The sequence below is a fragment of the Lampris incognitus genome, chromosome 15, assembly GCF_029633865.1.
Source record: "Lampris incognitus isolate fLamInc1 chromosome 15, fLamInc1.hap2, whole genome shotgun sequence".
Classification (NCBI taxonomy): Eukaryota; Metazoa; Chordata; class Actinopteri; order Lampriformes; family Lampridae; genus Lampris; species Lampris incognitus.
This window is the reverse complement of record NC_079225.1, coordinates 14,058,829-14,073,554: the sequence shown is the minus strand read 5'-3', so window position 1 is coordinate 14,073,554 and position 14,726 is coordinate 14,058,829. Positions and strand designations below refer to the sequence as shown.

Sequence of the window (14,726 nt, the reverse complement as noted above, 5' to 3'; positions counted from 1 at the left end):
ACATTTTTTTTTTACTAAAGCAGTATATGAACTCAGATGTATTAACTAGTACCATTTAGTTGTTTTGTGTTATTTAAAATATTGATAAAATATCTGGTCATGCCAAACGTAATTATTCCACTCTTTTTTGAAACAATGCAATTACCCGTTTCAGCCACCAGGGGTCAGTGCTCCCCCTGCCCCCCCCCCCCCCCCGCAAACTCCGCGCACAGCGTCCGGGTAGCATAGCGGTCTATTCTGTTGCCTACCAACACGGGGATCGCCGGATCAAATCCTCGTGTTACCTCCGGCTTGGTCGGGCGTCTCTACAGACACAATTGGCCGTGTTTGCGGGTGGGAAGCCGGATGTGGGTGTGTGTCCTGGTCGCTGCACTAGCGCCTCCTTTGTTCGGTCGGGGCATCTGTTTGGGATGAGGGGAAACTGGGGGGAATAGTGTGATCCTCCCATGCGCTACGTCCCCCTGGCGAAACTCCTCACTGTCAGGTGAAAAGAAGCAGCTGGCAACTCCACATATATCGGAGGAGAGATATGGTAGTCTGCAGCCCTTCCCGGATCGGCAGAGGGGGTGGAGCAGCAACCGGGACGATTCACAAGACTAGGGTAATTGACCAGATACAATTGGGGAGAAGAAAGGGGGGGGGGGAGTAAAATGAGTCAATTCTGCCTCTTTGCCATAGAAGGGGCACCAATTTGTTATGGATTACTGCTTGTGATGTTTTCATTAGGATCTTTGTTGTGTTGACTCATACGACAAAAGAAAGGGACTTGAACTTAACCAAATATAACCTTTTCCTTATTAATGGCAATCTTAAACAACTTATTTACAGGGTTTGACATCTGAAAAGCACACTTAAAGTCCCTTTCTTTTGTCGTATGAGTCAACACAAGGTGGTCTATAGTGGATTAACATAGAGGCTCGAGATGAATGTCAGCTAATAGAATTCTGTTTTACGTATGTGTGTCTGTCTCTCTGTGTGTGTATCCCTACCTGTGTGCTCCAGGAGTGGTTTTCCGGGTGCTCAACCTGTGTCCATGGACAGGCAGAACCTCCATTTTCTAGAACGGAATCCCTACAAAGTCAGCTGGAAGGCTGATGGCACACGGTGGGTCTGGTTTTTCCCCTATATTCTTATGCATTTGTACATAGAGATTCTTCTGTTTGTGTCGCCGACAGAATAGGCTCTTTTTTTTTTTTTACACACTATATCTTTACCCTCTGGAATGTTCAATAATTGCAGGTTGCATTTTGCCTATATATCAGGGGTTCTCAAACTTATTAAAGGTCTGATTTTTAATCAAGGTCAGAGGTCCGGAGTGATCAGCGATAACAAAAGAACATTTACCATATTTCCTGGACTACAAGTCTCACTGAAGTACAAGTTGCTGTCAGCAAAAAAAACATGTTATTACGAGGACAAAAATCATATATAAGTCGTTTCGGTGTATCGCGTTTATATGGTGGTACAGAAGTGATGCACGGTTCAGGGTTTTTTAACATCCGCATCCACCCGACCCATTATGAGAGCCAATCTGCAACCCCCGATCTGCTAAAAAAGCATTAATTTAACCACCCGAACCCAACCCGACCCTCCAATTTAGCCAAGGCTACAGCAAAGTGAGCAGTGTGGCACTATTTCGATTTTGGGCTGTTTGCCCAGCATAATACACTGGTTGCAAGGCATTGCCAACTGTATCTCAGCCTAACAGTGTCTGGGACCAGGCTACTAAATAAACACACTAATTGTTCCAAATGGTGTTCTTTATTGTTGAATGAATAGCGGCAAAACCAACAACCTATCAAAGATCCTTCTTTTTCTCCCCAATCGTACTTGGCCAATTACCCCACTCTTCCAAGCCATCCCGGTCGCTGCTCCATCCCTCTGCCGATCCGGGGAGGGCTGCAGACTACCACATGCCTCCTCCAATACATGTGGAGTCGCCAGCCACTTCTTTTCACCCGACAAAGAGGAGTTTTGCCAGGGGGACGTAACGCGTGGGAGGTTCACACTATTCCCCCGAGTCCCCCCCCCCCGACCAGGTGCCCTGACCGACCAGAGGAGGCGCTAGTGCAGCAACCAGGACCTACAGACACGGCCAATTTTGTCTGTAGGAAGGTAACACGAGGATTTGAACCGGTGATCCCCATGTTGGTAGGCAACGGAATAGACTGCTACGCTACCTGGACGCTCCATAGGCCTCATTTCTGACAAAAAAAAAAAAGTTTTCTCACACAAACACACACACACACACACACAAGCCTCATTTCTGACCAAAAAAAGACCCTCAACACTGTAAAACACATGTATTGACCAAAACCACGATCACAAATTTATAAAGCTGATTGCATGCGTGTGTGAGAGAGAGAAGAGAGAGCATGTCCGGGGGGTTGGGGGGGTGACAGAGAGAGGGGAAGAGAAGGTGGACTAGTAATGCACAGCCTAGCTTATTGCACACAATGTTTCTGTAAGTTATTTAGAACTTACTCGGAGCGCTGCTTTGTTACTTTTTCACCTGCCCGCCCGAACCCGTGATATTTTCTAGTAGGCTTACCCGAACCCGCCCGACCTGTGCATCACTGTGGTACAGTATTTTCAATTGAGTCACAAAACCAAACAGTGCCATCTCGTGGCTTTATTTGAAATGCGCTCTATTTGAGAATGACAAAATTACATCGTATAAGTCGCTTGGATAAGTCGCTTAAAAAAAAACGACTTGTAGTCTGGGAAATATGGTAATCGACTCACTTATAACTGTTAAGCAACATACATTCAAGTTCAGGACAGTCAAAATACAGTCGAGCCTAGTGGGAGAAATGGTATTGTTTGCCTGCAATCCATTACTAAGTGTCAGTAGTACCAAGTACCGGCAGCAGATTTTTGTTTGCAGTTACTGAAAGTGCAGTAGAAACTTCACACCACCCCCAAAGCAAATTCTCCAGTGTAACGTTGATGTCTGAACTTGGCAGCAAAAACACACAAAACCGGAAATGCTACGCTTCATAACGTATTGTAGTCCAGACGTTGAGAAGCCCTGCTATATATGTCTACATCTAAGATTCATATTCACTTAGCAGGCTCACTAGTGAGGACGAGGAGAGGAACGACAACTTTGTTTCTCTGCGGTTCTCCGAAGGTTGTAATTGCTTTCATTTAGTTGATGGGGTTGAATGGCAGTGGTGTAGCTGTTTAAGTCTGGCTTTCCTGGTGCAGCCAATGGCTCTTTCTTTGAGAGTGGAATAGCGAGGGGAAAATAGATCAAGTATTTCATCGGTATACTGCGGGGAAGCGCCTTTCTTGCTTGTGGAAATGTTCACAATAGGTGGTGCGTCTGTCTTGCTTGTGGAAAAGTGTCCACTCTTCTTGTCAATATTCCACGTGCAGTTTCAGAATTTTGCGTATGGTTGCCTTTGTTTGCTGTCAGGCTGGCAATCATCTGCAAATGCTTGTCAGCGTTGTTTGAAATGGAAATCGTTTTGTATTAGCTTGTCTTTTTTTTTTTTTTACATTTTCTTTGAGATCGAGGAGCACATCATTTTCTGATTTTATTTCCTCCCCTGCAGCCTTTATTTTTCCCAGCTAAAGGAAGAGTCTAATATAGGAAAAAATATGAACTCCTTTAGTCACTAGAGAAATGGAGAGAGAGAGACAGAATATATTTGATAGTATTTCTATATTTTCACAAAATAAGTCATGCTATATAACTGTGACTTAAAGTAGAGGTACTTGATATTTTCCAACCTGCAATAGTTTTAGATGGAGCACTTATCAGTTGAGATGAATGACAGTTCCTTACTATCGCCTGAGAGCATATTCAGTCTCCGGCTTTGTGTTTGCCTTTCTTTGTAGATAAACCCCCGCCACACACTAGAATAATTTACACTTACTAGACTACTTCCTATTCGTGTGTGTGTGTGTGTGTGTGTGTGTGTGTGTGTGTGTGTGTACAGGTGCATCCCAAAAAATTGGAATATTGTGGAAAAGTTCATTATTTTCTTTAATTTAATTCAAAAAGTGAAACTTTCATATATTCTATATTCATTACACATAAAGTGAAATATGTCAAGCCTTTTTTGTTTTAATCTTGATTACAGCTTACAGCTCATGAAAATCAAAAATCCAGTATCTCAAAATATTAAAATATTACATAAGACCAATCAGAAAAAGGATTTTTAAAACAGAAATGTCGACCTTCTGAAAAGTATGTTCATTTATGCGCTCAATACTTGGTCGGGGCTCCTTTTGCACGAATTACTGCGTCAGTGCAGCGTGGCATGGAGGCAATCAGCCTGTGGCACTTCTGAGGTGTTATGGAAGCCCAGGTTGCTTTGATAGCGGCCTTCAGCTCGTCTGCATTGTTGGGTCTGGTGTCTCTCATCTTCCTCTTGACAATACCCCATAAGCCACAGGAGGTCATTGCTGAAAGGGCTGGCTGTTCGCAGAGTGCTGTATCAAAGCATATCCATGGAAAGTTGACTGGAAGGGAAAAGTGTGGTAGGAAAAGGTGCACAAGCAACAGGGATGACCGCAGCCTTGAGAGGACTGTCAAGCAAGGCCGATTCAAGAACTTGGGGGAGCTTCACAAGGAGTGGACTGAGGCTGGAGTCAGTGCACCAATTGCCACCACGCACAAACGTGCCCAGGAACTGGGCTACAAGTGTCACATTACTAGTGTCAAGCCACTCCTGAACCAGAGACAATGTCAGAAGCATCTTACATGGGCTAAGGAGAAAAAGAACTGGACCGTTGATCAGTGGTCCAAAGTCCTCTTTTCAGATGAAAGTAAATGTTGCATTTCATTTGGAAATAAAGGTCCCAGAGTCTGGAGGAAGAGTGGAGAGGCACAGAATCCAAGCTGCTTGAAGTCCAGTGTGAAGTTTCCACAGTCAGTGATGATTTAGGGTGCCATGTCATTTGCTGGTGTTGGTCCACGGTGTTTCACCAAGCCCAAAGTCAACGCAGCCGTCTACCAGGAGATTTTAGAGCACTTCATGCTCTAAAGTACGTGAATGTATTTATAATTGAATAACTAAACATGGCGGCACGGTGGCGCAATGGTTAGCGCGGTCGCCTCACAGCAAGAAGGTCCTGGGTTCGAGCCCTGGGGTAGTCCAACCTTGGTGGGCCATCCCGAGTCGTCCTCTGTGTGTAGTTTGCATGTTCTCCCTGTGTCTGTGTGGGTTTCCTCCGGGGGCTCCGGTTTCTTCCCACAGTCCAAAGACATGTAGGTCAGGTGAATTCGCCATACTAAATTGTCTGTAGGAGTGTGTGTGTGTGTGTGTGTGTGTGTGAGAGAGAGAGAGAGAGAGAGAGAGAGAGAGAGAGAGAGAGAGAGAGAGAGAGAGAGAGAGAGAGAGAGAGAGAGAGAGAGAGAGAGAGAGAGAGAGAGAGAGAGAGAGAGAGAGAGAGAGAGAGAGAGAGAGAGAGAGAGAGAGAGAGAGAGAGAGAGAGAGAGAGAGAGAGAGAGAGAGAGAGCGAGAGCGCCCTGTGATGGCCTGGCGGCCTGTCCAGGGTGTCTCCCCGCCTGCCACCCAATGACTGCTGGAATAGGCTCCAGCATCCCTGGTTAAGACAATGGATGGATATATATATGGATTGGATTTGATCAGTCACTTTCCAATGTGATGTCACAACAAGCTAGATTTTGAAGTCGCTTGTATGGCTCATTCCCCGTTGTAACTAAGGGCATTTAGTTACTAGCGACTGACCATTTTGGCCTTGTAAATATTGCACAACTGGGGTTTTGTATTAATTGCACTTTTAACACATAACTCTGCACCTAAAATAATGGTACCTTGCACTTTGGTAACGATATTTGCACTTCATTAACAAGATTTGCACAGAACATTTTGCACATTGCATATTTGCACATTTTACGTGAAATATTTATTTACTGTATGTATTTAGACCAGCTATGTTATATGGTTTGGAGACAGTGGCACCAATGAAAAGACAGGAGGTGGAGCTGGAGGTGGCAGAGTGGAAGAAGCTAAGATTTTCACTGGGAGCTGTGAAGAAGGACAGGATTAGGAACGAGTGTATTAGAGGGACAGCTCAGGTTGGACGGTTTGGAGACAAAGGAGCAGAGACAAGATTGAGATGGTTTGGACATGTGTGGAGGAGAGATGCTGGGTATATTGGGAGAAGGATGCTGAATATGGAGCTGCCAGGGGAGAGGAAAAGAGGAAGACCAAAGAGGAGGTTTATGGATGTGGTGAGAGAGGACATGCAGGTGGCTGGTGTGACAGAGGAAGATGCAGAGGACAGGGGGAGATGGAAACGGATGATCCGCTGCAGCGACCCCTTATGGGAGCAGCCGAAAGTAGTAATAGTAGTAGTAGTAGTAGTAGTAGTAGTAGATTGAATATTCTAAACTGTGATTGATTGTGTTTTCTTCTGGCAGGTGCTGTAGTGGGTACTCAGCCCCCGACTGAAAGAGAATGGAGTTATATTAGGCTCCGACAATACCATTGTGCATACGTTTGTTCATAATTGATGAACAACGGTTAAAATTAAGTTCTGATAAGTTTTGTGCAGTAACGTCTGTGTGCTGTAATATTGGGTTATGAAGTATGTGCTGGTGCGTTAGTTTAGCTAAGTTGTTTGCATAAACACTTACCTGCCCTGTGTCTGCTCCAGGGTGTTCGGCCAAAAGAGTCCCTGGGGGGTACGAACGCCAACTGAAGGAGGGACCTAGTGATAGATAGGAGAGTGGGGGTGGGGGGGGGGGTTTAGTAGTTTGGTGTGCATGTATATTTATTGTAATTATATTGTATATGTTTATTTTGAGAGTAAATAGCAGTAAATAGATCATTGTAAGCACATTGTAGTAAATAGATCATTGTAAGCACATTGTAACCGCGCAGTGGTTAGCGCGGTCGCCTCACAGCAAGAAGGTCTGTGGTTTGAACCCTGGGGTAGGCCAACCTTGGGTATTATCCCAGGTCGTCCTCTGTGTGGAGTTTACATGGTCTCCCGTGTCTGCGGTGGGTTTTCTCCGGATGCTCCAGTTTCCCCCACCATCAACAAGACATGCATGTTAGGGTTGATACTCCTGTCTGTGGCCCTGACCGAGACATGGCAAGACGAACTGGAGTTGGTTCCCAGGCGCTGCATGGCGGCTGGCCACTGCTCCTAGCTACACAGCCAGGATGGGTTAAATGCAGAGGAAGAATTGACCCATGGGGATTAATAAAGTAGGTGACAAAAAAAAATTATTTTTTTTTGCTCTTAATCATTAAGGCATTAACAACCCATTTTCTACAATTCTTAATTGTAGAAAATGGGTTGTTATGATTAATAAGGTACAAAATCTGGTAAAATGAGCTTTAATGTGTAGTAAAGCGGCTTGGAAATGACGTGCATTAGATGAGACTGATGAGATTTGCTTGTTATAGCAGTGCAGCGGCATGGTGTGGTTTTAATTCCTCATTCGCACCACGCCTCACATGGACCGTGCAGAGAATTCCTTATGAAGGGTCCTTGCCAACGGCAGAGACCAGAAATAGAGTTTTAATAGGAAATCCATCTCTTCAGGGTGGTCCAGAAAGATTTTCTCTTTGCATATTCCCAGTGGCTTTATTAGAAATGTTAAGTTTCTAAATCCTTCTGCTCCCTTTGTTCTTTTAACGAAGATAAGAAAGTTTTCTATTGTAGCATGCATCGCTTTGTAACTTCTCAAGCGGATTAATTTATTTTCATCCATAGCCTTCTCCATTTTTTTTTTTTTTTTTGCTTTATTTTCGCTGGACAAAGTGATTTTTCTACTGTGGATTTTCTCACTAATATGCTATAACGTAGTCACACAGTTACGTTCACCCCCAGCACAGCCACGGTTTTGCTCATGACCACAGAGCAAGACAAACAGCACTTGTTCACAGTAAATTGCCTTGCTCAGTAGCACAATAGCAGTCATTAGGGAGTTTGTGTACTATTGTTGTGCAGCGGGGATATACTAATTGTGTGTCTCAGCAGTGCATTTGATGAAGACAGTCCCATTAACCTCCAAACTCTGTGCGGCCATCCTTGACTCGTTGGCTAGAATGGGCATTCCCCTTCTGATGGGCTGGGAAAGGGACAGGAAAGTCAATGAATTGGCAGGAAGAACACCGTAAAGGAACCTGAGTTGCGTTCCAGCTGTCAGCTTTTTGGCGCCTTCTGTCATGGATTCATTAGTGTTTTGCCCAGAGAGGAATAGGATGGGGAGCTATATATAACTGATTTCCTTGGGATTAAAAAAAAAAAAATCCTTAATGTTAACTTTCTGTCAATCCCATGGAGCGGTGCCTTTCTATTTATTTATCTATTTGGTTTATTTTTGCTTTTTATATTAAAGTCCCTTTCTTACCATAAAACCTCAACTTAAATCATTGACTTTAACATAAGGGGGGCAGTCTGATGTTTGAAGCAGCAGATTCTGTATGCCCCCCCTCCTAATTTTCTCCCCAATTGTATCTGGCCAATTACCCCACTCTTCCTAGCCGGCTCGGTCCCTGCTCCACCCCCTCTGCCGATCCGGGGAGGGCCGCAGACTTACCTTGTTTCCTCCGATACATGTGGAGATGCCAGGCGCTTCTTTTCACCTGACAGTGAGGACTTTCGCCAGGGGGACATAGCATGCGGGAGGGTCACGCTATTCCCCCAAGTTCCCCCCTCCCCCTCGAGCAGGTGCCCCGACCGACCAGAGGAGGCGCTAGTGCAGCGACCAGGACACACACCCACATCCGGCTTCCTACCCGCAGACACGACCAGTTGTGTCTGTAGAGACACCTGACCAAGCCGGAGGTAACACGGGGATTCCATCTGGCGGTCCCCATGTTGGTAGGCAACGGAATAGACCGCTATGCTACCTGGACGCCCTGTTATATTATTATTTCTAATGTCGTTGATGTATGATAATGGTATTGATGCTGCTTTGAAGGAGGCTTTTCCCGTGTGGTGCAGTTGGTAGAGAGAAAAAAAGTGTCAATATAGAAAAAAGACCATTATGTATGAATAATTTTTCAAATAGATAGCCCATAGATTGTGTAAGTATCACTTTCTGTTTGTCTTATGTTGTGGTGGGACTCAGCAGAGCCATACCCATATTATGTGCCTTGGTCATTTGCTTGCATGTAATACATGTACTGTCTGGTGTGTGCTGTATCCTGACAAATATGAAAGATGAATCCAGTGTGAACGACACTGGATGGTTGCATGGCCTTTTACAAATTCTTCACTCTTTTGTCAAAAGGAAAACTACATGATTCAGTCTGGGTATTAGGGAAGTAGTCCTGGCTGTGGGCCCAACACTAATGATGTGCAAAGTTGTTGGATTTAACCGAGGACCCTGAGGGGCTGAGTGGCTGTCAGTCAGGCTGCAAGGGCCAGGCGGATAAAGCCAACTCAGTGGCTGCCCGTGCCTCATTAGGACTAAAACACTTGAAAGATAGAGCCCAGGGATAAAGGGAGATCAGGGGCGGAAAAAAAGAGGTGGGGTGGGACAGACACTTGTACAGTGGATATAAAAAGTCTACACACCCCTGTTAAAATGGCAGGTTTTTGTGATGCAAAAAGATGAAACCCAAGATAGATCATCTCAGAACTTTTCAGCTTTTTTTTTTTGAATTGCAACTTATAAAAATAAAGTAAAAAATTATCAAAGTTTTTAAGGGGAAAAAAAAAAGATAAATACAAAACTTACAATAACCTGGTGCATAAGCGTTCACACCCCTAAGCGAATACTTTATTGATTTTATTATAGCACTCTGTCGCTATGGGTAAGAGTCTATCAGCTTTGCACATCTTGACTTGGCAATATTTTCCTACTCTCTATTGCAAAAACGTTTGGGATCTGTCAAATTGCGAGGGCATCTCCTGTGCACAGCCCTCTTCGGGTCACCCCACAGGTTTTCAATTCGATCTGGGTTTGGGCTCTGGTTGGGCCGTTCCAAAATGTTGATCTTCTTTTGGTGAAGCCATTCCTTTGTCGATTTGGATGTATGCTTTGGGTTGTTGTCATGCTGAAAGGGGAAATTACTCTTCATCTTCAGCTTTCTAGCAGATGCCTGAAGGTTTTGCTCCAAAATCGACTGATAGTTGGAGCTATTCATGATCCCCTTCACCTTGACTAAAGCCCCAGTTCCGGCTGAAGAAAAGCAGCCCCAAATCATGATGCTGCCACCACTATGCTTCGCTGTGGGTATGGTGTTCTTTTGGTGATGTGCTTTGTTGGTTTTGTGCCAACAGCCAGAAAGTTCAACCTTGGTATCATCAGACCATAACACATCTTTCCACATGGTTTTGGGAGACTAGATGTATCTTTTTGCAAAATGTAGCTGTGCTTAGAAGTGTTTTTTTTCCGTGTGAAAAGGCTTCCATCTTGCCACCCTAGCCCAGACATATGAAGAATACAGGAAATGGTTGTCAGCTAGAAGGAGCAACCAGTACTTGCCAGAAATTCCTGCAGCTCCTTTAATGTTGCCGCAGGCCTCTTGGCAGTCTCCTTGATCAGCTTTCTCCTTGTCTTCTCATCAGTTTAGGAGGGACATCCTGTTCTTGGTAAAGTCACTGTTGTGCCATATTTTCTCCACTTGTTGGTGATTGTCTTCACTGTTTCCATGGTAAATCTAATGCCTTGGAAATTATTTTGTACCCCTCTCCTTATCGATACCTTTAACCAATGAGAATCTGTTCATGCCTTGTAAGCTCATTGTGGAATACGGCTCTTCTTTTGCTGCTGCTGCTACTGCTACTCCTCCTCCTCCCAAGCTTATTGGTCGTGTGGATCAGACAATATACTTACAATCTAAATCCCTTCCCAAAAAACCCCCTACACATACTGAACTAGATTTTATCCTCTGGGCTTTAGACCGTAGTCCTACTATAATGTCCCTATCCATGTCACTCACCCTATCCCTGCTTATCCATCATGTCCTATAAAAGACCCCTGTATCCCTTAAGAAAGCTAACAGTACCCTGCGCTGTGCTCTCACCCATGCTCGGTAAACCTTTTTAATTCCCTCAGATTATACCTCATCATCTCTCTCTGTGTCCCATACCCCCTACAACTCAGAACTATGTGCTCCACCAACTCCTCTTCCTGACATCCCTCACACAAGCCTGTCTGCTGTTTCCCTACTATTTTCAGTGTTTTGTTTTATGCACAGTGCCCCAACCTTAACACAGTTTCCTGTCTTCTGTGTCCACTACCTACCCTAGTAATTTTGAAGTTCTTTTGAATTTGATAGAGATGCCTCCCTTTCCTGTCATTTCCCACCTTTCTTGCCACATTTGGTTGTTTTTTTTCCCTCCCAGATCACACATGTAACTGCTGCTTTACTGATACTAATTTGCATTTCTATATTTCCTTTCTTTTAAAGCCCTCTTTGCCAACTCATCCACCCTCTCATTCTCCCTTATCCCTACTTGTGCTGGAACCCGCAGAAAATTTATCTTATCTCCCTGATTTACTATTCTCTTGACTGACTGAAGGGCTTCATATAGTACATCTTGACGGCTATTTGAATGGAAAGACCTTGAACTTGCTAGGGCTGAGGAGGAATCTGAGCAATATCAACACCTTATCTTGTCTAGTTTTTTTGCACCCATCATAATGCAACCAACACTGCCAACATTTCCAATGTGTAAACTCCTAACTTACTGGCGGTTCTTCTGTTGATTCCAGTTCCTTTTGCTGGTATTTCTACCCCATATCCTGTCACTCCTGTCTCAGGTTTCTTAGCACCATCCATATAAATCTGTGTAAAATCACTACACTCTTTCATTAGGATAGTTGAATGCACTTATTAAATCAATTTCATCTTTGTCTTTCCTTCTTACCTCTAATAAATACCAGTCTATACTAGGCCACACAAGCATCCATGGAGCCCCCACCAGATAAACTACTGAAGGGTTTAACCTCAGATCAAACACTCCAAATTCTTTTGCAATGTCATTGCCTAACTGACCAAAGTTATCCCTCTGATACCTCCCGTTCTCCTAGCACACCTGCAACACTGCTTTTGTGGGGCGGAATCATTGTGTCCCTGCAAATTACTTTTTTTTTTGTTTCTACTTTTATTAATCCCTGTGGGGCAATTCTTTCTCTGCATTTAACCCATCCTAGCTGTGTAGCTAAGAGCAGTGGGCAGCCACCGTGCGGTGCCCGGGGACCAACTCCTGTTCGTCTTGCCATGCCTCGGTCAGGGGCACAGACAGGAGTATTAACCCTAACATGCATGTCTTTTTTTTTATTTTAATTTTTTTAGAATTTCCCCCCAATTGTATCCGGCCAATTACCCCACTCTTCCAAGCCTTTCTGGTCGCTGCTCCACCCCCTCCGCCGATCCAGGGAGGGCTGCAGACTACCACATGTCTCTTCTGATACGTGTGGAGTCGCCAGCTGCTTCTTTTTACCTGGCAGTGAGGAGTTTCACCAGGGGGACATAGCGCGTGAGAGGAACACACTAATCCCCCTCCCCCATGAACAGGTGCCCCGACCGACCAGAGGAGGTGTTAGTGCAGCGACCAGGACACATCCCCACAATCGGCTTCCCACCCGCAGACACCGCCAATTGTGTCTGTAGGGACGCCTGACCAAGCTGGAGGTAACACGGGGATTCAAACCACCGATCACCGTGTTGGAAGGCAACAGAATAGACCGACTGCCATGCTACCTGAACGCTCATGCATGTCTTTTTTTTCTGATTTTTCCCTTTTTTCTCCCAATTTAATGGCCAATCGATCCCTATTTTAATTCAAACACCCACCCTCGTACTGCATGCGTTCGCCAACTGCATCTCTCCGGCCGGCAGTCTCGAAGTAGACCGCCTCCCCACTTTCGTGACAAGGCGACTCCAGGCCGAACCACTGTTTTTTTCCGACACACCAGAGACGCATTCACGTGATGTACACAAGCCGACTCCGCTCCCCTCCCGAAGACAGCGTTTGCCGATGATTGCTGCTTCATCGAGTCCGGCCATAGTCGGATCTGACGAGACCGGGGCGCGAACCCCAGTCCCCAGTGGGCAACTGCGTCGACACAAAGCCGATGCTTAGACCGCTACACCACCGCGGACCCATGCATGTCTTTTTGATGGTGAGGGAAACCAGAGCACCCGGAGAAAACCCAACGCAGACACGGGGAGAACACGCAAACTCCACACAGAGGACGACCTGGGATGACCCCCAAGGTTGGACAACCCTGGGCTTTGAAACCAGGACCTTTCTTGCTATGAGGTGACAGCGCTAACCACTGGGCCACCGTGCCGCAGTGCTCAGTAATTAGCCCAGTAATTTGCCATCACTTGCATCCTTCTTAATTCCAACCGCATTTCTCTCATTTCTACTTGTAGGGCAGGTACTGGCGATGTTTTAAAAGCCCCACTGCACACTCTAAATGCCTGTGCCTGAATAACATCCAATATCCTTATAAGAGACCTGGCTGCTGACCCATACGCTACACTGCTGTAATCCAACACAGATCTTATCAAGGCCACATACATTATTTTCAACGATGAGTAACTTGCTCCCCATTCTCAACCAGTCTAACATCTCATCACATTTATTTTATTTGCTGGCAGCTATACCAACATGTACGCTGGCTCTGCCAAATGACTGAAGCTAAGCAGGAATGAGCTTGGCTAGTACTTGGATGGGAGACCTCCCGGGAAAATGGGTTGCTGCCGGAAGTGGTGTTGGTGGGCCAGTAGCAGACAGTCTTCCCTCTGGTTCTAATAAAAACAACAAAATATCAATTCCCACTGCCCAGTGCAGTGACGGGGACGCTGCTGTAGGAGATGCCGTCCTTCGGATGAGATGCTAAACCGAGGTCCTGACTCACTGTGGTCATTAAAGATCCCATGGCACTTATTGCAAAGAGTATGGGGTTCCCCGGTGTCCTGGCAAAATTCCTAACCTGGCTGTCTCCGTCTGGCCACCTAATCATCCCCCTATGTAAGTGGCTCAATGATTCCTCCCTCTCCACCTCAAGCTGATGTGTGGTGAGTGTTGTGGCACAAAATGGCTGCCGTGCATCACCCTGGTGGGTGCTACACATTGATGGTGGTTGAAGTGAGTTACCCCCTTCAGTGTGAAGCACTTTGGGTGTCTAGAAAAGCACTATATAAATGTAATAATTATTATTATTACTTTTTTTGTTGCATTTTTCTTCTATTTTCCTTATATGGTCTGTCCATGTGAACCATAAATCAAAAAGAACTCCAAAAAATTTAAATGTTCCAACCCTTTCTAATGATTTCCATACATCCTTAGCGTCATCCCTTCCTCAATTCTTTTCCTGATGAGAAAGACCGTTTGAATTGTTCCTACTGAGAACCTATACCCCCAGTTAAACCCCACTCCACCTCCTCATCAATTTCTCCTTCTACTTTCTTGATTAATAATAATAATAACAATAATTCTTCTTCTTCAAGTAATAATAATGCATTTTATTTATGGGCGCCTTTCAAAGCATTCAAGGACACCTTACAAAACACAGATAAAAACAAGCAGCACTGTATCAGACATCATAAAATCAAACAAAGCAGGGGTATACAATAATACAACAGATACGTAGGTGTACACATATTGTATGCAACCAGGTTATTGTAAGTTTTGTATATTTTTTTCCCCTAAAATGTTTCAGCTTGTCTTTTCACTTAATTTTTATAGGTTGCAATTTAAAAAAAGAAAGTGGAAAAAGTTCTGAAATGATTTATCTTGGTTCCATCTTTTTTTAAATCACAAAA

General features: G+C 44.7%; 1 protein-coding gene across 1 annotated transcript in view; it reads left to right on the top strand.

Annotated features, from left to right (window-relative positions):
• The window catches only part of rngtt (RNA guanylyltransferase and 5'-phosphatase), a 165,575-nt gene that overhangs the window by 32,440 nt on the left and 118,409 nt on the right, over nt 1–14,726 (top strand). Inside the window, exon 8 of the mRNA XM_056294589.1 lies at nt 1,003–1,104. Coding sequence (XP_056150564.1) covers nt 1,003–1,104 — 102 coding nt within the window. The remainder of the gene's footprint in view (nt 1–1,002; nt 1,105–14,726) is intronic.